General features: G+C 48.9%; 1 protein-coding gene across 2 annotated transcripts; it reads right to left on the reverse strand.

The window, feature by feature from the left end:
- Positions 1-1,955: 1,955 nt before the first annotated feature.
- Positions 1,956-22,178, reverse strand: BCL6 (BCL6 transcription repressor). 2 transcript variants are annotated; one of them, XM_065410623.1, is made up of 10 exons: positions 22,120-22,178; positions 12,885-12,923; positions 11,592-11,763; positions 9,805-10,026; positions 8,688-9,671; positions 7,990-8,171; positions 6,540-6,707; positions 4,454-4,584; positions 3,604-3,741; positions 1,956-2,188 (listed from the first exon to the last, which is right to left on the reverse strand). In XM_065410623.1, exons 3-10 carry the CDS (start codon positions 11,750-11,752, stop codon positions 2,045-2,047), a joined length of 2,130 nt encoding a protein of 709 aa, XP_065266695.1. In that variant the 5' UTR covers positions 11,753-11,763; positions 12,885-12,923; positions 22,120-22,178; the 3' UTR covers positions 1,956-2,044. The 2 variants fall into 2 exon arrangements, with proteins under 2 accessions (XP_065266695.1, XP_065266696.1); XM_065410624.1 differs by lacking the exon at positions 22,120-22,178 and adding an exon at positions 14,263-14,326.
- Between the last annotated feature and the right edge of the window lie 2,694 nt (positions 22,179-24,872).

Here is a 24,872-nt window from a genome sequence, read left to right on the forward strand (position 1 = left end):
TTTGGGCAGTCACAGGATTACTGGTGTCTCCTTCTTTGCAGCTCCTAAAATACATCCCCCGTCAAACTTCACCAGCCAAATGATGACTGGTGTTGCCACTGGGGTGTTATGTAGTCATGAATGGAAGAAGGTGGGTTCCTCTGGTTGCAGGCGGAAAGGGTGGAGAGTCACAAGAGAAGCTATATGGCCTAGACCACATCTTCAGCTGAGCGCCTGAGCTAGAGATTACGGACTCTAACTCATCAGCGATCTAGCCCTTCAGTGCTGAGCATCAGGCCCCCAAATTTGGAAAAAATGTTGACTTCATGGCTAGGCATGTTAGTAACAGTGGTCTGATTTTCAAGGGTGTTGAGCTTTCACAAAAGACCCACTGGAGTCAATGGGAACTGCAGGCTACTCCTTGGTCGTGATCTAGCAAATACTTGAGATCATGCTTAATTGTACGCAAGTAGCATAGGCCCTTGAAGTCAACGGAACTACTTGGGTGCACACTTTGCTGGGTTGGGGCCACATGTCTCAGCCGGGATTAGGGCGTCTTTCCTATTGACTTCAGGGCATTTTGGATCAGACCCTTAGTGACTAAGCCCTGGTCTACACTGAAGTCGACGTACTTAGATCGACTTACTGTGGTGTTTTCACCGCAGCGAGTTGACTGCTGCCACTCCCCCGTCGACTCTGCCTGCGCCTCTCACTGAGCTGGAGTACAGGAGTCGACGAGAGAGCGCTCGGGGGTTGATTTATTGCGTCTAGACTAGACACGATAAATCGATCCCCACTGGATCGATTGCTGCCCGCTGATCCAGCAGGTACTGAATACATACCCTAAGTCTGGGCCCTTCCAAGTGAGAGAGTTTCAGATCAAGATATTTTAAGACAAACAGACAGAAGAAAATACCCCTCACTCCACTGTACTTTACTTTTCATCGTTTTATTCTTGTATTTGTACAGCTATATTTTACAGAACGCATTAATGCAGTTTAGACACAGCCCAAACCCTGTCTCCCGAGATTGTTCATAACACAAGCATGTAAAATAAGACCAAAAAAAAAAAAAAAAAAACCCAAAAAACAAAACATTCTCCGATAAACAGTTCTGCCAGAGGACTCCTTTTGCAACATCAGGCTGTACCTTAAAGGAAATTGGGCTCATACAGTTCATACATTGAAAACGTCCATTGAAAAGAAAGGCACCGTGCGAACCACATTTTACATATATACAGACTGAAAACAAAAACAAAAAAATTACACTATTATTATTTTAAAATTCCTTCTGCAGCTTTGTTGGTTTAATACACTTTTTTTTGTAAATTGTAAACCTTCACTTGCAAAAAAATACAAATACACTGATGCATTTAGACAAAATATTTTCTTACTTATACAGATGCAATACTTTAAAATCTCTTGTTAAGTGCTCTATCACACTAAAGAGTCTCAAATCAGCGTCTGCCAGCAGATGCTAAATCAAGCCTTTAATGCATTTTATATATTTTTAATATATCTTTAAGGTCTATATATATTTATTTTATATATATATATATTTATATTTATATATATATTTACAACTCTGCCATAGATTCCTTCACCTTTGGTTAAAAAAGTTAAAGCCCTCTCTTCAATAGTACACAATTCTTTTTTTCTCTCTTTAAAAGAACACACATTTTGCATACAAAGAGAAAAGCAAAAAAACCCAACACCACAAAAAAATAAACAAAAAGCCAACTGTTCCCGTAAATCAACATTACATTCCTCATCTTCCGACTGTGAAGGTTAAACACTCCACTGCACAGACATTTTTTATACACATTTAAATCTGAATACGTTTTTTTTTTTTAATATAGTTTCACATAACTGGGAAAAATAAAAATAAAACCCGTGTAATTTTAAATATTTTTTCCCACCTATCTGCACTATGGGCTTAGAGGCACTCCATCGTGTGATGAAAGTTTTAAAGTGTTACAAGTGTTACAAGTATCCTTTGGATATCTTTCCCCCTCTCCCTCAAACACCTCTTCCTCTCTCTCCCTGCAGAGAAATCCACCTGGCTTTCAGCACGCCTTGGGCAGTTCTGGTGGCAGCTCTGTTGTCGAGACGCGGTATTGCACCTTGGTGTTGGTGATGGCGCCGTGTTTCTGCCGGAGGTGGAGCCGCAGCTGGCTTTTGTGGCGGAAATGCAGGTTACACTTCTCACACTAAAACCGAAAGGATGGGGGAGGCGCTGTTAGCTCGAATGTAATCTAGCCACATACATGCCCCCCCAACCCCCGCCCGAGTCGCCTCCCAATCATTCATTAATGTGGCCTCACAACATGGCATGGGAGCGTATTTTACAGATGAGCAACTGAGGCGCAGAGAGGCTAAGTGACTTGCCCAAAGCCACGCAAGGCATCTGTGGCAGAGCCAGGATCTGAACCCAGGGCCAGCGCCTGAACCGCCAGCCCACTTCCTCCTCAATTTTAAAATATCATCGTTGCCAAGATGCTAACGAAAAGACTGACACCATCTCCCAGCTGGTCACTTCAAACACAGGGAGTACGATTAATATGAAGCACTTGGCAGGTCTGTAGTGCCTCTGTCTGGGGACTCTAAATCTTGTCCTAATTAAGGATTGCGCCGGACTCACAGCACCCTGGACACCCCCTTTCTTCAGAGTGGGAAAACAGCATCAGAGAGGTTAAGTGACCTGCCTGAGGCCACACAGCAAGTCAGTGCCAAAGCTAGAAGTAGTGCTCAGGGGTCCTGGCTTGATAGCTTTAGCGTCTAAACCACAGTTCTGCCTCGTGTAAAAGTCGAAGTGGCTTTTTTCTGTCCCCTTCCATCCTAACTATTCCCACCTGCTGATATTGTGCAGGAGATCTTATATAGCAATCTCCCTATGGGTCAGATGGGGGCTCCCGAGACGATGCATGGGAAGGGGGTGCTACATGGTATGGGGCCACTCCAAGCCCCAGTCCCTCTGACTACTAGCATCTACTCATGGTTAGCTCCAGCTATTTGGATTTGAGGTTAAACCCCCATGTTATGGGCCTCGGGGTTAAAAAAAGCATTCTGGGCCAAGCTCACCGCTGGGGTAATGCTGTGCAGTTGGTGGCAGCTTACCCTAACCAGTGAATAGCCCTCACTCAATAGAATTATGCCAGGGATGAGTTGAGCCTGGAGGGGACGTCTTGACAAACCTCTCATCTCTAGCGTCTATGATCCTCCGTACAGTAGAGGAGCAATGTCCTTTGTCCTCTACTGTAACATGAGCCGTGGCCCTTCGAAGGAACGTGACCTTCTTCGGTTGGGGAAGGGGAGGAAGAGAAAAGGGGTCAGGGCTGTTCCAAATACAGCTCAACCCGTCAAAATGCTGTCTCAGCAGCAGGCCTCTAATTTACTGTGTGCTGGAGGGTAGACGGGGAGGGGAAATGGAGGTGTCCTTGGGGACAGTCCTGCTAAGGATGCACCAGAGCGAAGACTGAACTGGTGGTCAGGACTGAGCCATGCCAGGGCGATGCCAGCGGTCAGTGCCAGACAACTTCTCCCCACTATGGTACGTGGCCCTTATGGCTGCTAGGGAGTTCTGGCTCTTGGTCACTAGCACTGATAACACGGGGAGGTCACTTACATGGTACGGTTTCTCTCCGGTGTGGATTCGAAGGTGACTTTTGAGCGTCTGCAGGTGCCGGAAGCGCGTGCCACAGATTTCACAGGGGTAGGGTTTTTCACCAGTGTGGATTAGCACATGAGCTCGGAGATGGGCAACCTGTCGCAGAGGAGACAGTGTCAGAAAACGGGTCCCATAGGCATGCTTGTCACACACACTTCCCATTCAGACCAAGCTTCCCAAGCCAGTCCTATCAATCCTCATGCTTCAGGGCATTAGCTAGACAACAGCTGGGGTCAGGAAGAAATCCTTCTCCCATCCACTGGCCACGAGAGGAGACACTGGATTGGACTGACCATTCGGTACGGCAGCTCTGATATTAAAGGCAGACTCTAAACCTAATGGAGTCTTCTAATAAATCAGCTTCACCAAAAGGAGTTTGAAAAGCTGCCATCTCTATGGACAGAGACTGTAACCACGAGCCCAGTACTTATGACTCAAGTGACCATCCGAAGGGCCATCTTCCTAGAGTATGGAATCCTAGATCAGACTCCATGGGCATAAGCTAATGAATGTTTGCAGCAAAACCCTTTGAGATCCCAAACGGCTGACAGCACACGGAGAAATGTAAGAGGCACAGATCTGTTTAACTGAAAAACAATGGACTAGCTTCATTGACCTGCCAAGGGTAAAGTTCAAGAGGCCTGTATTTGCTCCTCAACAGGCCCTAAGCAAGGAACAGTGCCCCCTTCAGGGCATTTCCCATGTCACAGACACGCAGCAGAACCCCAGGCCCCAGAGCCCATGCTCTGGGCAGGAAGACGCCTCCCACTCTCCAGGGGAATTGTAGCGTATGAAGCGGGATCCCCACCTGGACAAATCTGGCCCCGCAGGTCTCACACTTGTAGGGCTTCTCTCCAGAGTGGATGCGCGTGTGGGTCTTCAGGTTGGCCGGCCGGTTGAACTGCGCTCCGCAGATAGTGCAACGATATGGCTTCTCGCCTGTCACCCCGCCAGAAACAGAGACGCCAGGTTAGCGCACAGTGTCCCGAGCTCCCCAAAGCTTCCACTACAGTCACTAAATCGCTATATAGTTCACAAGAGAATGGAAAAGCCACGGGCCTCCTAGAAACACCCTGTAAGTGCTGTCCCTGCAAAGCCCAGGGCAGACTCCCTGCTGTGTTCCAATCCCTTTGCTCGGCTTCGCTCCCCCTAGCTGGGAATCGCCCAGTGTGTATGTGATGGGAGTCCCCAGTGGGGGTACAGCCATCATAGTCCGGTCCTATGCCAACCTCCCCACAGTATGGCATGCTCCAGCTATCCTCAGCTGGCAGGCAGTCCCTTGGGGGACCAGTGCATGTTAGAGCAGCCCTCAGGCTGCTCCAACCTGCATGCAGAGCCGGGTTAAGAGTCAGGGAACCTACTGCCTACAACATTTGGGTGCAGCAGAGAATCTGCTCACTGGCTGTGTGGCACACCCACTGCGCACTGGTATTTTTGGCAGGCAACCCTAGCCAGATGTGACCCTCTCCTCCTCCTCCCAGAAAGTTATTCGAAGAACTACTGTCTGGCTCAGATTGTGAAGCACAGCCCTAGAAATCAGGGCTACCAGGCAAGTCTGTCTGCTTTGCCAGACGGGGATTAACAATTCAGCCCCTCCTAGTCCAGCGACAAGCAATATCATCCAACTTTATACTGTAGCTGGGTGAGCAAAGCAGAGATACAGCAAGCAGATGAGATCTGCCTGGCTCCGTTGGTCTCTGAATGGTTTAAAATACATTTGATCCAATTGTTGGTCGTTCCTTTGGCAAAGTGAGCAAGGCTGAGAGAGAGCGAGGATGGTTCACGGCGATGGAGCCAGTAGTAACTGTGCTCCAAACCATTCAGCCTCAATTATTCCCACCTGCCATCTACACAAAGGTAATCGTCATGAGATCTTTGCCCTCCGTTGCATCCTTGGGATGGATACAGATGGCCTGAAAGGTTCATGGGAGGTTTATTTTTTCCCCCCTCCTGCCTTTGTTTTTAAATGAAGAATAGTCTGAACATCAGATCTGCTTTCCCCTGATTTTGCTGGAGGACGTGTTGAGAATCTCCGGGGACGTATATTGTGAGCTCTTGCACCTTACGGCTCCGATCCTGCACGTGTTTAACTTTATGTGCCGTAAAGTCAGGCAATGTGCAATTCAGCCCAACTGAAGGGGGAAGAGAGGCTGGGTCTTTAACCCAAACTTCCTTTCCCCGAAGTGTTAGTTGGGCATTGATGTTCTGAGTGTTTACAGAACCAAGCCAACCCCCCCCAGGATTCTGAGCAGCAGCTAAACTCCTGATCCCTTCCTGTCTCATCTTTCAATGGGCTGGCTTAGACCATTTCATCTGTTCGCCAGTCACCAGGGATTTTGCCAGATTAGATGGCACCCGACTTTCTAATGGAAAAAAAACAACCAGACTATTTATTTTTGGTAAGATAACCTCTCTCAGCCTCTTGATCCATCATAAAAAAAGCCCACAGGGCCCATCCCCCGCCCCAAACACTCTGAATGGGACAGCCAATACAGCTCACATGTGGAGAGAGACCCAGATGCTAGGCAACACCTCATAGTCAAGGATCCCAAAGTACTTTGCAGATATTAAGCTTCACAGCCCCCCAGGGAGGAAAACAAGTATTTCCCCATTGATCGCTGAAGCACACAAGGGTTAAGCCATTTCCAAAGAAGCAGAACCCAGGAGTTCGGGCTCCCAGGATGCGGCTGAAGATCCACGACCCTCCCTTATCAGGTGCTGGGGTGCTTTGCCCTTCCCCACAGACCCAGTCACAATGACCCAAGTGCAGGGTAGGGATTAGGCCTGCACGCAAGGCAGAACGGAGCTGTGCCCTGGATCTGCTGCTCTGGCACTCACGTGCCTTTCAGGACCTGCTTCGACGCATTGCCATGGGCTGGCGCCGGGAGCTGTACCTGTGTGAACGGTTTTGTGGCTGGCTAGGTTTCCCTTGTAGCGGAAGGAGGCCTGGCAACGGTCACACTTGTAGGGCTTATCACTGTGCGCCTGCAGGGAGTGTCTCTTGAGGGAAGCCTCTTCAGAGAACCTACAGTCACACTCATTGCAGAAGAAGGCTCCGTTTTCTGTCGGGGACAGAGAAAGAGAGAGAGAGGCGGGGAGAATGCATGAGATCAGCAAGCACAGCAGCACACAGGTCATCTCCTGCATGGACCGGGGCTTTTGACAGGGCCAAGGAGCCGATGGGGAGGCGAAGCCAACGTGTCCAAGCTAAAGTCTGTTTCACGAGGGTTCGATGGAGTTGGGGGAAGCAGCCCGGGAGAATGAAATCAGCAGCACTTCCACAGCGTCCGTTACCTTCTCTGTCATACATACACAGCAAAAAAATCACCCATGGGGCTAGCCAATAAACAAACCAATCAGAGGGAGTGTCTTAGCAAACAGGAAGCAGAAGGTGGGAAGGCCGCCTCATGATGGTGGTTTCACTGTATATGAATTTAGAGTTCTACTCACTGAGGGAACTTGGGTTTTGAGCAGCAAATGAAATCTTCCATTTTCCCCCATTGAGTTGGAGGATGGGGACAAACAGATTTTTACAAAACAGAGTTCTGTAAGCCTCTTAAGAACGGCCGTACTGGGTCAGACCAAAGGTCCATCTAGTCCAGACTACCGCCAGTGGCCAGTGCCAGGTGCCCCAGAGGGAATGAACAGAACAGGGAATCATCAAATGATCCATCCCCTGTCGCCCATTCCCAGCTTCTGGCAAACACAGGGTAGGGACACCATCCCTGCCCATCCTGGCTAATAGCCATTGATGGACCTATCCTCCATGAACTTATCTAGTTCCTTTTTTAACCCTTTTACAGTCTAGCCCTCTTTATCCACAATTGCTCCTCTAGACTGGAGACAGCTCCGAGAACTGATGAGTGAGACAGATAACATGGCCATGTCCAAGTGTGGGATCATTTCTTTCTGCCTAACTCAGTCCCCCCCTGGCAATTTTGAGTGGCTGTGGCATTCTTCACTTCCTGTCTTAAGCTGTTGGGAGACGCTAATTACTCTCAACTAGCCCAAGCTGCCTTGTTAGAAGCAGAAACCAATTCCCATGCACGCTTCATTCAGCCAATTAGAGGGTTTGGAAAGCACTTTGAGATCCGCTTGGAAAAAGAGATGGCCTGAACCATTGAAGTTCAGGTTCAGGATTTGGGTTCAGCCCATTGTAGAGACCGACACTGGCCTGCTAGTCCGGACGCAGGCTCAAACATGCCCAGAGTTCTGGGAGTGCTGCGGCCGGGCCCCTCTCTCATGTGGCGGAATGGCATTGTGGGAGCATCAGCCCACAGATTCCATGGTGCCCCCCTCTGCCGGCTGGAAGGGCAAGTGCGGGAGGACGGAGTCTGGACTTACCACAACTGGAGTCGGAGTATTCGGAGTGGGTTTCGCCCATTTCCTCTCCGAAGGTCGAGCCAGGGGTGTGAAGGCACATCTCAGAATGCTGGGGGGACTGGGAGCCACAGGAGCTGCATTTTGAGGAATGCAGGTACAGAGGGGACTGCCCCTCGCTGCTCCGAGGGGACCCATCCAGAGATCTGTGGAAGAAGAGCAACGCCCGTTGGAAGGCTTTAGTGACACCAGACCACAGCGCCTCTGTCAGCCCAGGCATAAAGAATACACACGCATTGCTCAGCGGACCCTTAAAGATGCCCTAGTCAGGATCAGGGCCCCATGGGGCATTCAGCAATCACACTTCATTCTTTTATAGTGCCCATCCCACAAGGACCTCAATGCACTTTATAAACATCCCACTTGGGTAGGTAACAGAAGAGTAAACCAAGGCACAAGGTTTAAGTGAATTGGCCACAGCCACAGAGTGAGCCAGGACGCCTAGTCCCTAATGTAACCATCAGCCTACGCTGGGTGTGGTTACACATTTGGGAAACGGACATTACTGGCTAGATCCTCAGTTAGTATCAACTGGCGAGGCTCCACTGAACTCACGGATTTACACCTGCCAAGGAACTGAGCCAAGAAGCTAGTTCACCAACATGAATACAACCTAGCAGCGCTGCAAGGAGTCCTGTCTCCTCCACGGGGATCTGCCTTACCTGTTCACAATGTTGTTGAGCCTGCTTGCTTGTGGGATTGTCGAGTCTTCCCCATTCAAGCTCAGCTTGGTTGGGGACTGGACGTCTAGATTCTCAGGTTCCATGGACTGCTGGCAAGCCGACGTAGACACGTAGGAGCGAGGGGAGAGGGTCCCCGCTTCGTTCTGGTCAGCACCGTCTTGCTTGGTGCTCTGGTTGAGGTTGTTGAGGACGATGAATTTGTACTTCTTCCAGTTGCAGGCTTTGGGGTCGGTAGGGCTCTTGGTACCCAGAGATCCAGAGCTTTGAGCGATGCGGGCGTTCTTGCTGCTGCTGGACTCAGTTGGCGAGTTGGGTTGGCAGTCTGATTTCTGGGGGCTCTGGGGGCTGATGAGACCCTTTCGGTTCATTGGTGCGTTGGTTGGTTCGAAGTGTTGGCTTATCTCGTCTTCCGAAGAGGTCCGCTCTTCTTCTTTGGCCACTTTGTCACAGGCGAAGTAGGGATTGTTTCGGACCGAAGGTGCGACGGGCTTCGGACCAGCGGCTATGCTGTAGTGCATGTCACTTCTGGCCTCTTCGGCAGCAGCCTCTTTTGGAGAATAGATGGTGGCATGGCACGTGTTGGCTGAAAGATCGGTGACGGCTCTGGTATAGTCTGTAGGGATTGTCCTGGAGCTGTCACATGGCACCGTTCTCTCCTTTGGGAAAGGGTTGACCCTCGAGACATCCTGCAGGGGCATCCTCGTCTCTCGCAGCTCGTCGTCTAAGAGGAAACCGTTGACTGGAATGGGGTTGTATCCAGTGTAGGAAAGGGGCGATCCAGACAGGCCACTATACAAACTGGAGGCAAAGGCCCTCCCATCGCAGAGAGGCGTGTTTCGGAGAGGCATGTTGTTCTCGGAGACTTCCCGGCTCCTGTACGCCATCACCTCCGGATGACTCAGCATCCGGCCCGTCAAGAACTCTTCCCTTGGCGTCTTCATTGCAGAGACCATTTCGGCTTCGCTGAATGGAGACAAAAAGAAGGGCGTTACGCCTTATTCCCAGCCTTTGAAACGAGCTGTCAGATGCGTTGGCAATTCCACCCTCCGCCCTCCCCCCCAAAACAGGCTCTCCAACTCAGCCACGGGTGTCTCACCTAGACTTGACAAACCTTCGGCAAGTATCGACGACGTGCTCCATCTGCAGGTAGAGCGCGGTGGCCATGACGGCCATGATGTTGCTTTCCCTCAGGTTGAGGCGGGAGGTGTACATGAAGTCCAGCAGGATGCAGAATCCCTCGGGGTTGATGTCTGGGGCCAGAGTGAGGATGTTCAGATTGCACTTTAGCTGGTCGGTGAATATGCTGTAGAAGAGGCCGCTGCAAAGGGGAGAAGAGGTGGGAGGGGAGAGTGAACCCAACGTTGCAAGATTTCGGAAGAAGAGAGGGGGGAGAGAACTTATTACAGGGGTTCTCCATCGGGACATCATGAACTCTCAACTTCCACCCTTCCTACATTGCGACGCTGGAAGACTGATGGGAGGCCGGCCCCAGCGAGGTCCTGTTATGGAAAAGGTTGAGATCTCTGACCTTAGTTAATTTAAAGACCCTCCATAGATTTAATCCTCTCACTCCTCCCCATGTCTCCTGCCTCCTCTGATCTAGCATTAAATTCTTCCATTGGTCCCCCAAATTACACCGCTGGGTGCAAGCGCCTTCTCCTCTGCAGCTCCTGCCATCCGGAGCAGCCTCCCTGCATCTCAACTGCTCACCAACTCTCCACCTTCTCCACTTAAATGTCTTTTCTCCCTTGCCTACTTCTCTTAATTCTCCCCTCCCGCCCCGCACTGTCTGTTTTTCCTCCCTCTGTGAGTTATTGATCTCTGAAGCCGCATGGGAAAACACGGTTAGTGTCAAATGCACACTAAATATTGCACTGTCAGAAGACGTTTATCCAAAATACAAATTGTCGATGATTTGTTTATGCATTTTTCCACGCCAACGGCCTCTCATTTCCTCCACATTAGCGCCACCTGATAAGACGAGGCCCAGTGACAATGCCAGTAGAGGTGGCGGGTGTTTTATTTACAGGGTACAATAGCGAATGGATCTCTCAGTCCGTGGGGAAAGCAGCAAGGGCAAGTTCTGGAAAAGAGGAGATGGGGGGGGGGGATAGGATTGGGGTCTTCAAATACTTGAAAGGCTGCCATAAAAAAAAAAGGGAGAAAAGTTGCTCTCTCTTGCCATAAAGGGCAGGGCAAGAGGCAATGGGTTCAAACTACAGCACAGCAGAGTTAGATTAAATCTCAGGAAAAACCTCCTAAGGGTAAGAACAGGAGGACAATGGAACAGACGCCCAGGGAGGCTGTGGAAACTCCTTCACTGGAGGGTTTCAAAAGGAGGCTGGATCGCCATCTGTCTTGGATGGTTTAACCACAACAAATCCTGCATCTTGGCAGGGATTAGATTAGATGACTCTTGCGGTACCTTCTCACCCGCTGGTTCTATCATTTCAAAGGAGCAATAATACTCCACTTTTAAAATTCATTGAGATGTAGCCCTTGACCTCGGAGGCGATAATCAAAGCTACCAGAGCCGGGTGACTCTAGAGATGGGAGCACATAGCAGTATTTAGAGCTAGAGACTATCTTCCCCAAGGTCGGAGAGGGTTTTGGTTTGGATGATTCCGTGCAATGCAGCATTGCAAGAAACACACTTTTAGCTGCACATCGGTATGCAAACCAGCTAGACCAAAGAGTTGAGCACGACGGACTCCAATCCCTGCTACTCGTGGATGTGAACACAGGGCTCGGAAAGGCAGAGCTGGACCCGGGGAAGTCAGACGTGTTATTTATCTAATGGAACAGCGTGTGCGCACAGAGGAAGGAAAGGGGGCTTGGCGGGGGCGGGGGGAGAAAGCTACTGTGTCATTAGCCCCTCCTCACCTGCAGGCCATGAGGACAGTTTTGTGGGCTCTGAACTGTTCCCGGTTCACGATGATAACGACATCGGTGAGGATATCCCGGCTCCGAAGGCGGTTGAGATTGAGAAGTACGTCACTTGCGTGGCGGGTGAACTGGATGCAGCTGTCTGCCGGAGAGGCCATCTTGACTCTGCCTGAAAAAGAGAGAAGAAAAACAGGACCATGAAGAGGCTCAGAAAGCACCAAAGCAGGGCCAAGAGGCTGCTATTGGTCTACTCCAGCAGGGGCTACCCTGCAAGGCAGTGTTTGCTTAGGGCAGCAACAGACCCTCAGCTGGAGAAGAAATAATAATCTAGGATGCAACCACATTTCAGCTTCCATCTGTCCTGGCCATGAGAACCAGATTGTTCTGCTGAATGTTCCAAAAAAGGGGGCAAGAAATGGAGGGGATTCATCATGAGTCCCATCCTCCTAGCTGATAGGTGAACACAACAGGACCTTCCTGGGGAATAGGTGGGCAAGGTATACCACACCTCCCCATCACACCCCAGGCCTGCTCCTGCTCCCACTGTGGCCAAGCCAGCAGGAACTGTGCTCAGCTCAGCTCCATTGGAAGCTACTCTTGGAAGATCTCAGAGGAAGAGCAGACAAAGCAAAGCAAACCCTGGATGCTACTCTGCGGTAGTTATTAGATTACACACTTTATGGTTTGGTCCCGCAGCTCTGATACGTGCATCATTCCCATGGACGTCAGGGCAGCCAAACTACAGAATCCAGCCATGGAAATTAGAGCTAGTCATAAAGATCCCGTACAAAGCTACAGGGATTCAGCGCTTCTGAAAATCCAGACCAAGGGGTCTCAAGTTGGGCATCCAAAAATCAGTGGCTACTTCTGAAGATAATTTGCCCAGGGTCACAAATCAGTGGCTGCATCAGGAACAGAAAACCCGTCTCCCGATACCCAATTCCCTAGAATCTAGATCACCAAGGATTCTTAATTCCAGACCTCTGTTCCTCTTCCCTCGCCAGTTCTTCCAAAACACATGTTCTCTTTGATCAAAGTTGGAGGGTCTGCCCCAGGCCTTTCCCAAGAAGCTACCATCCAGCACCTGAAATTCCACACTGGAATTTGAATCTTAAATGCCAAATTCCTCAATGACAGGATTAGTTCCAGCCACGGTTCCTCTGCCGGCGGTGGGATATGAATGTGTAATTTTGTGCAGAGCAGTCACTCTCCTGAATACAGATTCTGGCTGGGCCTAATGAAACATTTCATTCAACACATTTAAAAAGCCATGAAATTAAATTTACATACCCAATGCCTCAATTCACAGCCCAAAAGTTTCTTTCAAACCTACAAAGCAAGCACAAGAAAACAAACACCAGATTAGTTCAGAAATGTAAATGGGCTGTGGAAGGATGCAAGCTTGTTGTTTTGCTGTAACATCAGCAGGATGCGAGCTGAAGCTAATAGCACTTCCACTCTCCAATAAAGTTAATTTGTTTCTCCCAGTACAGTATGTTCTAATTGCAACCACAGGCTTTGGGAATCTAATCAGAGACTCTTCCACACCCTCTACCCCAAACCATGGGTGTATGCCAAAGAGCCTTTCATATCTATGAGTCAGGGACTCGAGGGTAGCTGGGGAGGGTACAGGAGGAGTCAAACAAGAATTCATTTACCACTTCTTTCAGAGATGCTCTCCCCATCCCCAATATTCCCACTCCTTTCTTCTCATTGCATCAGACAGGGCTGCAAGACTCTCTCCCCTCCCCTCTTTCATTTCCCCCAGAAACTAAAAAGGGGCCAGGAATCGTTCTCCTTAGTAGCCACCATTCTTCTGAAGATTTCAAAGCACTTTGGAAATATGAAACACTAGAAATTGCTAAAGATTGGGAAACTGAGGCACTGAGAGGTTAAGTAACTTGATCGAGGTCACACAGCAAGTCAGTGGCAAAGCTAGAACCAGAACTAGTCCCTTCTCTGAATGCCAGAAAATGCTCATTGTCTCCACCTGCTGGCTTTGGGGAGTTAATACAATTGGGACAGAGAAGAATTTCTCCTTTCCATTCCATGCTAAGAGAATTTTATTTTTCTTCTTACCTACATGAAGACAAATACTCCCCCTCCCCCCATAGTTGGTTTTTACATTTAAAAGAGGGGGAAAGAGCATCATAGCTGTTATTTGGCTTTTCAGATATAACCATAATCCTTTCCATGCCCACAAAGATGTGTACCCAGAGATTTATGGGGCATGGGGAGGAAGAGGAATTAGTGTGATTTTTAATATGCTAAGACAAATGCATGACATTAAAATCCATTTCATACACTCAAATGACGTGAGTTTTCAGAGTGCCTCCGAGTCTCCCTATCTTGAAACTCAAAAAAGGTGACTCATTTCCCAAATACTGCAGACTCTGACCTTTTTGCATAGCCCTCTGTGCCAGCCACTTTCAATGTTCACATGAAAGCCAAGAGATTTACAGATTGTGCTAGCAACTGGCCTAGCTTCCAAGTTCACACCCAGTGGAATGTGTAAGTGATGTACAACCGGGTCAGAGTCTGAGCTCAGTCATTTCAGTGTAAATGCCAGGCACATCTACGAGCTACTGGAGTCACAAGAGTTGTCCCGGCGATCAGAACAGGGCCCACTTATAGGCTACGACATGGGTCTGAGAATTACAAAGCTCACCATGAACTCCATCCCGTTCCACGTAACGCAAGCAGTTCCTGCAACGGTAGAATTCTTTTACAGGGATGCGGCAGGGGGACCACCTGCCCTGGGTGCTACCTGGTCCTTTGTACCATCCTGCTGCTGCCCTCCAGCACATCCACAGCACCCATCCAGTCTCGCTGCCCAGCCCATCCTTGGTCCACACGGGTGCCCCTCTGCAAACCCACTGCTGTCCTGGCACAGGCTCCTCCAGAAAGCAGACAAAGCTGGGCTCCTGACAGCCAAGCGGCCTTTTCCAACAAGGGACCCTCGCATTGCGCTGCGCAGCAAGGTCTGCCTTCAATCTGCTGCTGGGATTGAGAAAGAGGAAGGCGCTCCTCCCCCCTCCCCAGACACACCCTTGACCCACCCACCCCATATTAGTCAAGCCAGATGCAAATGAGTCCCCCCACCCCACACAGTTTGGCCTTTGCACCCACCTGATCATAAGACGGCACAGTTCAGCAACAATAAAGAGACTGTCAAGATTTGATGGCTGATAGTGGGGGGTGGGGGGGAATTCCGATATGAAAATCCCCCCCCCACAAGCCAATTTCTCACGCTCCAGGGTTCACCCCACCAAAGGCCACCTTTTCTGCACGTGGGGGGTGGGTGGGAGGGGACCTGCTTCCAAATATCCCCCCCCCCCCCCGGTCACCCTCTAGCCCTGCTCATGTAAGGGGGGGGGGGGGGAAACCCAGCAGCAACTCCCCCCCCCTCCCGAGATCCCCCCTCGGAGCTTCTCTTTCCCACGGTACCTTGCCGCCAGCCCCAGCCCCGCCGGTGCGGTGTGAGCGCCGCGTTTAGCCGGGGAGGAAATGCGCCCCCATGGCCGGCGGGCGCCGGGGAAGGGCACCGCGCTGTCATTCCGGGAACGCGCCGGGCTCCGGCTCTCGGCAGCCCCGTTCTAGGAAGCCAGGCGGGAGCCGAGCCCGGGGCAGGGCGAACCCGGGGAGCCCGCCCCCTCTGCCCCCGCCGCGGGCCAGGCTGCAGCCCTTTGCAACGCGACCGGGGGGGCTGGAGCCCAGAGCCCCGCGTGGGAGCGCCCAGGGGCCGGCCCCCCTTTCCAACCCGCCCGGCTCCCCCGCGTGGGCAAGGGGGCTGGAGACACCATGGCTCGGGGGCTGCCCCTCTGCTGAGCCAGGAGACGTGCGGGGGGGGGGGGGTCCGCCGCCTAGGGGTCCGGGCAGCTCCCCCCCCCCCCCAACCCCCCACCCAGCTCCCCCTTGCCCTGCACCCTCCCTGCACGTCCTTGGCAGGAGGCGGGTGGATCCAATCCAGCTGCAAACAAATCCACCCAACACCGGGGCAATGCAGCGGTCCCTCGCCCCCCCAGCCAGGGCCAGCCTGCGCCTGGCAGCAGCTCGCCCCATCTCCCCCACGCGCGGAGACGCTCTGCAAGCCAGGGCAGGCGGATCCCGCGGGGCCCCTTTGCCCGCTAGGTGGCGCTCGGCCACCAGGCATTGAAGAGCCACCCCCCTCCAACTAGATACATACTGTCAGCAGGAGTAGAGACAGCTGCAGGGGTCCCAAAGCAGGAACCTCGGGGTTTGTCATCCCCTTCGCCCCTGCCCGAGAAGCAGAGCCCAGAGGGCACCGCCGGGGTCCCCAGTAGTAGAGGGAAAGAGTCACCTGTGGTGAGAGGCTGCTCCTGTGACAGGGACCTCCTTGCAAGCTCCCTGGCTCTGAGCGTTCATTGGTTACAGAATGGCATGAGACCAGGGGGTTGTAAGAGTCCGTCAGCTGTCAGAGCAGGATTTTATTAATTTAGTAGCCTCCTGGGGCCAGGCCAACAACTGTTTTGATTAATAATAAAAAATAAAAAGAGAAAAAACAAAAAGCTCAAAGACTTAAATACTGTGTCAGCGTAAATCAAAGAAGCTTTAGCCACTCTTCCCCATCCCTTGTTCCCTCTGGGGACTAGGTCACTAGCAGCATATTCAGCATTCTGCACTTTCAGTCTGGTCTAATTTCCTGCCAGCAAACAAATGTTTCTAGGAAATGCAATATATTACAAGGATGGGTTTATTATCAGCATTTGTAACCAGGAAAACTGCACATGTCCTCTGGCACTGCAAGGTGCTACAGCGAATTTTAATGTCTTCCTTTGAAGAAGATTTTATACTGGTTGCACTTTTGAATGCTTGGAAATGGCCCAGTTTCTAGTCTGCACATTACTTTACTCTTCATTTAAAAATAAAGAGGGGGGGGAGGGAATACCATTTCAAAATCCTATTGCTATTGCCAAAAATCTTGCTTAGCATTAATGAAGATGTAAAGCCAATAAGCGTCCTTGGACAGCAATGAGTCAACCTTTTTTCAGGGCTTCCAAACAAATAAGGAAGTCCACACATTAATTTTTAAAATGAATACAGAAATGTTATTTCAATTGAAGTCAATGGAGTGACGCCAGGGAAAATGTGGCCCATTATCTCAACTATCATGTACTGTTTAAAGTAGCTTAAAAGAATACATTATCATAACTGCAAGTTTGGACTGTGGACACAGACTCAGGTATACTCCAGCTCAGACTCAACAAATAAATTTAGCCCACATAGTTGCTCCTAGTGGCCATTAGCACACACTACATTTTTTAAAATAGCACAGCATGGTGTATTGGGGAAGATGCCATGCAAGTTATCCTACAGAATGACCAGTCCTGTAACTCAGGGAGAATGTTCGTAGAGGAGAGACCTGTTCTACAGTGCATTAGTCAATAGCCTCCCTCTGTGGTAAGTAAAATTCAGGTCTTCATTGTGTCTGACTGATAATAAATGTAATTGGAGGTGAAAAACTAGCCTATAACACAGGGATGAGGGAGAAAGCCAGCCACTATTTCCCTCCCTCTTATAAATAAAGTTTCCACGTGGAAATTACTGTGTTTTTCTGTAGTTCTACCAATCACAAGAATTGTTTAAAAATAAATCTAGTACAAAAATATGGGAGTTCTTCATAGGGGAGATTCTTGTTTACAGACCCGGTACTTCACTATAAGTCTGAATGAAAGGTTACAAGGAGGGACTCAGTCAAGTCAAATTTTCCCCAAAATGAGTTTTTAAACAAACTTTTCCAAAATGTAGGACCCACTATTTTTTAAAGTTCCAACTAAAATTGTAAACACCGCCCCAGGCAGTGTTTGCATCCAAAATATTGTAGCACTAGACGCTGAAACTGACTTTACCTTGATTTTTTTTTTGCCCAAGAGGAGAAATATTAACTTGGCTATTTAAATTATTTTATCTTGCTCATCTAAAGTCCTTGTAGCACATTAAGAAAATGTTGCTTGAAATAGGATTTAAAAACAAAACAAAACTTGGCATTATCGTAATTAAGTTTTGCCACCTGCATTTACATTGGTGTTTGTCAAGGTGTTATCCAATATAGTATATTTCTTAAGACTTCCTTATAAACAAGGTTGCTGCCATGTGGGGAGACTGAAACCTTTTTTTAAATAAATGCATAATTCTGCAATACAAGACAACCTGTATTAGACAATGATTCAGGAACAGCAGACGAACACCACAAGTAGGAAATATTTTAACATGTGATTTCATGAAAACATTCAGACAGAGCTCCACATGTAAGTATCAATAACATTTTAATATGTACTTGGTTGTTTTCAGTTAGGCTAGTCAATTTCTGTGGCACTAGATGCGTCTCTGTATTCTTCATTGCTGACTTTTAGCTAGCTGGCAATTTTTTTTTAAAGTACTGTATTCAACATGTTTTTGATTTCCCAAGCTTGAAAGATTAGCTGCAACCAGTCACCAAAAGGAATTTTAAAAAAAAGCCACTAGATGGCACCCTTTAGCTTTGTTGTAGAGATCTACTATTTCCCTTGGAAAATAAAACCCCACAGCTGAGGCTGGAAAACATATAATTTTGTCCATGTAATTCTGTTTCTCTTAAAACACGTCTGAGCAACATTATTTTTTTTACGAGCTTTTTCATCCTTGCTTTTCACAACTTAAATGTTTCTGCTAGGCTTATTTTAGACTCAGACCGAAGTCTTAAGTCCTCACTATCCAGCATTTAGACTAGCTGGGAACACTAGCAATTAAAAAAAGAGTAATACATGCTTTTGAGAATCAACTCATTCAGAGTTCCTTCGCTTTAGGATAATAAATAACCAGTGAAATACCATTTCTTCTCTGATTATGGACTCAGACAGTCAAAACAAAGGGTGGGGGTGGGGGAAAATGGATTTGAAACATATCCCAAGAGATCTTTGATCTATTTTGCCCCTCAACATTGAGGATTTCCCTAGTAATGGAATCTATTCTTCCTGGAACAATGAAATAATCCATTCTTCTGGAAGATCCTTACACAGCCTTTGAATATTTTAATCACTGATTACTTGACAAAGACAGAAAAATTGAGGGCTTTTTTAAAAATGATGGGTTGCTGGTTTAAAACACACAGTTGTAATGCAAACTGCAGTTCTTGCCCCGTGAGAAAAAGTTTTGCCTTAAAATATTTTTGAAGGGATTTCCTAGCTGTAAAACAAGCCCTTAAGGCCTGCTGGAAGGAAGTCTGAATTTATTCTGAAAGCACTTATCCCATAAGCCTTTAATACAATATTGTGAATAATCATTACATTTTAAAAACCTCAGGACAAGAAGCAAGATGGGTCTGATGACAGACTAAAGGCCCGGTCCCGGAGTCAGGAGTCAAGTAAAACATCTTCTGGAGTCAATGAGAATTTTGCACCAGTTAGAGGCTGCAGGATCCTTTTCAGCTTATCAGTGTAGATCTCCATTCCCAAACCAGTTTAGTGCTGACCTTGCATCCAGTGAAGTCAATGGCCAAACTCTCATTGATACGGGCTTCTTTTTTTTTTGTACTTGATTTTTAAATCAGATTTACCTGGTGTATAAACATAGCCAGATCCTGGGTTGGATGCCTTTAAAAGCCAGATTCAAAGAGGGACGAGAAGCCACAAATTTGAAAAAAAACATAGGATGTTTTTACTTCCCTACTCTTCCTTCTAGGCCATCAAGGCTATTTCATAATATTTCAAAATATTGTGACAACAAACCAAACCCCAGATACATCCAAAAGGCGATTCCCTTTCCAACAGAGCGAGGTCGCTGCTACTCCACACACCACTACTTAAACCACTAAGTTTTCACAACAAAGTTTCTCCCCCTTTGGGGGGGGGGGAGGGGAAAGTATTTTGACATCAAGTCACATCTGTCATTTACACAACAAACTAACTGGAACTCTCCAATAAAAAGCAATCACACAGACTGTACAGATCACTTTTTCCTATTCCTCCCTCCACCCCCCCCCCCCCCAAGCAGAAGCAATTTGCTTGGACACATTCCTATGGAGGAGGCACTCCTGCCATTTAAAAAAAAAAAAAATCCCTTAAAGAAATTAACAAGGTTAGGTGTGAGGAAACTGAACCCTTGGCTCTGTTGGCACTGGAGTTTGATTGACTTTCTCCCCCTGCTTGTCCTTGTAGAGAAATACAGAGGGGTTTTCACCACCCTGCTCTCCTTATGAGTTTTAAAAACTCATCAGCAACCCCTTGACATGATCCCATATGTCAACAGGGATCGGATTTCAACCCTGGCTGGCTGAAGTAGAGATTTCTAAAGAGTCACCCCCGTCCTTTCTCCTCCTCTCCCCCCCCCCCCCATAAAGTTTGATACTTTTCACCTTGCATGGGGGGGGGGGGGGGTTGCGTGCACTTTTGCAAAGCTCTGAGATTTCCAATTTCCCCCCCCCCCCCTTCCTTTTTCAAACAAACCCGCCTGCTCCTCTTTGCTGGTTGCTACCTCCAGGAATAGCGTGTGGAAAGGGGCCAGCTGGGACTGCAGGTTTACGAGCGCCTGTCTCCACGCCAAGCGCGATGTGGTGTGTGTGTGTGTGTGTACACACACACACTCTCTCCCCCCCACTGGCGCTGCAACCAGCAACCCTGCTTCGGAGCCATCCGCGGATCGTGTTTACATTCCGTAGCGCCGTGTCCTGGGCGTTTTGAGGACTTTAGCTGCACTCAAGGAGACCATAAACTAATTGGAAATCCATTAAAAGATTACACGGGTTTCCTGTAGGACGCTCGCCCTCTTGGACACGAGCCCTGGGAGGTTTCGCTCCCTTTCCACCTGAGTCCCGAGCCCAGAATTATTTCGTCGAGGCTGGTTTGATGGACTTTCCCCCCCCTCAAGCTGGTGATCATCCAAATCTTTTACAGATATAGTAATTCAGTAGCCAGGTTTTTTTAAAGTCTCCTTAAAGCACTTATGTCTTGGTCAAAAATGCTTTTATTTTTCTGTCAACAACAACAAAAATCAAACCCAGGATGGATTAATTATTCTATGAAATACAAACGTGTTTCCTAAATAATTACTCAAAACAAAACAAAAAACAAAAAAAAAGCAAAACATGGACGTGGTCAGCTCAGGCAGGTAAGAGTTAGTCGATCCAAGCAACAGTCGCTTCGCACAATTACTTTGGGATCCCCCTCAAAATCTCCCGCGAGTCTTATCCAGCAATCATGACTTTTTTATCGCTTGGGTTGGCAGGACTAGACAGCTACAGGTTGCAGAATTCACTAGCCCTTTTGCAAAGTCATCTATTTGCATTGGATTGGGTAGAGAGAAAAAACAAACAGACACCACCACACCCGCAACCAAGTTGTGTTGTCAACGCCTTCCTTAGCACAATCCAGAAATAAAATCGGGAGTGTTTGTGCCCCGCCGCTCCTGCCCTTTGCAGTCACCCTGTCTAGTCTGAGTCCTGGTGCATGTGCCTTTGATTATCAGCCCCACGGATGTTGCACCGTGGAGAAAAAAAAACAAACAAACCCAAAAACCAAACAAAAGAAAAAAAAAAAACACCACAACAGTGCAGCCATTGGGAAACAACCTTAAATCACGCAGCACCCAAAACACCACAACATGTACTGCCACCTCCCCCCCCCGAAAGCGATCTCGCTCCCACCGTCCTGTCAACACCTCCCCATCGCCCCGAAGACCCCACATCCAGATGCGGCTGCAGGAGCAGAGCCCCCTGTCCCCGGAGGAAGGTTCTTCCCCAACCCCAAACAAGACAGTGGATGCCAACATGTTTCCAATGCAAAAACAACACCACCACAAATCACCTGTCCACACACACACAATTCAAGCCCAACGGGGGTGTTCAACCAACGGCAGGGGGGCAAGGCAGTGGGGCCGTTGCAAAGCGGCCGAGTTTGCTTGGAACATTTGTTGTTGCAAATCTCTGCTCGCTGCCCGCTGTCACTGACTCGGCTCGGAGAGGCTGGTGGTGGCCGGGCGCCAGGCGAGGGAAGCCTCAGCCAAGAAAGGCGAGCGAAGCAGCAGCCCGGGCAGCGAGACTCCGCTCCCTGTCCGGAGGGGCAGGGGAAAGGCAGCCCGAGGGAAGGCAGGAGCGGGAAGCGCAGCCGGCCCTGAGCGAGCCACCAAATCATCATCATCATCATCACACCCCGGCTCGGCGCAGGAGCCAGGCGAGAGGGAAGCAGCCCTGCGTGCAGAGCAGAGCCCCCGAGCCTGCGCTCCCCGCCTGTCACCCTGCGGCGAACAGCCCGGGCTCGCTCCGCAGCGACGCCTCTGCCCTGCCCGCACCCCCACCCGAAATAAAAACCACGCGAGGCCCCTCGCCCGGCTCTGCGCCCCGAACACCTGCCACGCGCGAGCGGGAGGGAGGGAGGGAGGCGAGCGGACACGGGGATGGGGAGAGAGGCGCCCGGGAGCCAAGAGACAGAGGCGCCGGCTGGCAACCTCCAGCCCCGGCAGCATTAAAGGGTAAAAAATCAGCGGCGGCGGCACTAGAAGCGGCGGCAGCGGCGGCGGCAGCAGCAATCACCTGGTCTCCGGGCTTTCCTAGAAACTCCTTGCATCACCACTTCTAAGAACCCCCGTTCTAAGAATCAACACAGCTCGATTCTCGGAATTTGAGCTGCCGACTCTACCACTGCGCCCAGCCCAGGGGAGGCCACTGGCCACCCCGCTACCTCCCCCCTCGCTCCTCCCCAATCCGCCCTGCCCGCCCCCTGCCGCCCGCCGCCGGGAGCCCCGGGGAGCCTTCCCGGCCGGGCCCCCCCCCGGCCGCGGCGCAACGAGCGGGGGCTTGCAGCCGGGGCCGGAGGGCTCCCCCCGCGGCCAGTGGTAGGCGCCGGTCTCCGGAGTCACGTGGCCGCCTGCCTTCTGTGACGTCGGGGCGGCTTCAATGTTGCAGAGTTCGGCCCCTGGAATTCTGAGAACTAATTTGCTATTCGGTGACATAAGAGAGATCCGGGGCTGAGGCCACCCCGCTCTCGGTCGTGAAAGCCCCACAAACACCGCCGGCCTCCTCGCAACACACCAGATCCCCCCCACCCCCCAGCAAAAGGCTTTGCAATGTAGGGACCTAGGAAGGGGGGGGGGGTGAGGTTTTCATAACGCAGGAGGAGAGGGGGGGAAAACCCGAATAAAAAATGCAGGAGGAGGAGGCAGACAGAATCTCAGGCAGTCAGGAGGGAGGCGAGACACAGGATTGTTTAACGTTATTTTTGCATCTGCTTGAGCAAGTTTCGCCTTTAAAAAGATCCCGGGATCCTGCTACCTTGGACTCTTTTAAAAAAATAATGATCCGTCTTTTTTATAGAGATATATATTTGTATTCTATCCGCCTCTTTTTGGCGCTCATGATCGTACAAGGGATTTACTTTTGATGAAAGAAGCTTATTTTTCCCCCATGCAGATCTATTTTTTAATGATGTTTTTGGCATTGCTTTTTTAATGTGAGGAATATCCTTGCTTTTGAAAAGAAATATACTCAAAGGATTATGTTTTCGTTTGGTCCTTTCCCCCCCCTCCCCCCCTTCCCTTTCCAGGACTCTTAAGTGGTGGGTTGATTCTTCGCAGTTGTTGTCACTGTTGCTGATTCTTGCAAAATAGATTGTAAACAGTGTGTCAATAGATAGCTGCCTCTGTGTAGATGTAAATGTCTAGCTACGGTAGTGTGCACTTTTTTGATTATTTTTGTTGTTTAAAGTCGCTGTAGACTGTTTGTGTCAGGAGGGAACTGTGAAGGCCTGCTTTTGCCATTGGAGGAGACTTCAGCCAGCCGTGAAAATGTAAAGACCTTCCAATCGATGTTACTGATAGAGTTGCTGGTGTATGTGGTGGGTAGTGCGGCGGGGGAGGGGGCAGGGGCAGATTGCAAACGTATTATTATATGGACCCTATAGTCATATATATAAGCAAATGTATTGCATATTTATTTTCACCGTTAATCCACTCAGGCCTGGTCTGAGTGTGTACATGTCAGCTGATTTCTATTGCAATCATTTATTTTTTCCCAAATCATTTTGAGGTAAAAGGAGCCACTATTTCTGGTGGCTGCTTTCCACATAACAGAGAGGAAGGGGTGGATGGCCGTGTGTGTGTCTGAGTGATGGTATTTCATGTTTATCACAATTAATAGAAATTTGTTCACGAGAATAACCATCACAGGGTCACTGTGCCCTAGCTCCAAATAATGCAATTGCTTAGAGCAACTTATTAAATTACAAATGAATTCCACAAAGGCTGCAACCCTAATACAAAGATATTATTGTACATTCTATGCTGCATTTTTTATTTTGCAGCAAAGTTCCTGAACCGAAATGCTCAGATCTGCTTTAAAGTAGAAAAAAGAAGGAGAGCCTTACTACTAATACTACATGTCTAACATTTAAAATAGCCCAGTAGCAAGTCAGGTCTCATACTAAGACACTTGAGATGATACAGACATGCTTTAAAGACGTCTTCCCTGTAGTTAAAAAGTAATATATAATTCAACGTGAACAAGCATAGCTTTACTTAGATTGTAAGATCTCAGGGACAGGGAAGATGCGTTTATCTGCATTTATCTTGTTTATCTGTGTTTGCAAAGAGCAGTGTAAACAAATGGTGCTATATAAACGGACTTAATAACAAATAATATAGTGATGATAATAACTAGGCTTTTGTTCCCCTACTAGATGGAATTTATGAAGAAAATCTCTGTTCTGTTTGTCCCTCTCTGCAGTCTGATCTTTTGTTCTGCATGTATTGATCGGCTGGCTGAATGCAATGTTTGCAGAAAGTTAGGAAGGAGCTAAAAAAAAGTCCTAAGATTGAAGATTTATCATGATTGCTGTTCCAACTGGCATTTTACAGAGTTGAAATCTTGTCATGCATTTATGCTGCCAAATGTAGGGTTGCATCAGAGTTTCCATTATCAGCCCCCTGTTTACAAGGAATTATAAATCAGCTATGAGCATTCCCTGTGGGCTGGGAACTTGGTATATAGGTTCTTAGCCTGGAAGCAAATACTAGATTTTATTAATTTTTCCTGGGTGTCCCATATTCTCTCCCTCCTCTCCATTTCGCCCTTGCCTTCTCGTGGTTCCCCTTCACCCCCACCCAGTTAGTGTACCTTGAACATGCATTCCTTGTGCACCGACCCCCCCCCCATTAAATTTCCATGAAGCTTCTTCCCCATACTCTGAAATGGGATTTTGAATACGTAGGGAATGCAATATCCAGCATAGGAAAGGCTACATCGAATACCCTTCAAATCCCATGGGTGCCACTCCTACATTGGCCAGAGGG

This window comes from Emys orbicularis, chromosome 9 (genome assembly GCF_028017835.1).
Source record: "Emys orbicularis isolate rEmyOrb1 chromosome 9, rEmyOrb1.hap1, whole genome shotgun sequence".
Lineage (NCBI taxonomy): Eukaryota > Metazoa > Chordata > Testudines > Emydidae > Emys > Emys orbicularis.

What these genes read in the sequence shown, in the direction of transcription:
- BCL6 (XM_065410623.1), bottom strand. Translation starts at nt 11,752, where the DNA reads ATGGCCTCTCCGGCAGACAGCTGCATCCAGTTCACCCGCCACGCAAGT. An exon ending in GCGGGGCCAGATTTGTCCAG is followed by an intron (nt 3,742 to 4,453) that starts GTGGGGATCCCG and finishes CCTCTGCGACAG; the next exon opens with GTTGCCCATCTCCGAGCTCA. An exon ending in CCGGAGAGAAACCGTACCAT is followed by an intron (nt 2,189 to 3,603) that starts GTAAGTGACCTC and finishes TTTCGGTTTTAG; the next exon opens with TGTGAGAAGTGTAACCTGCA.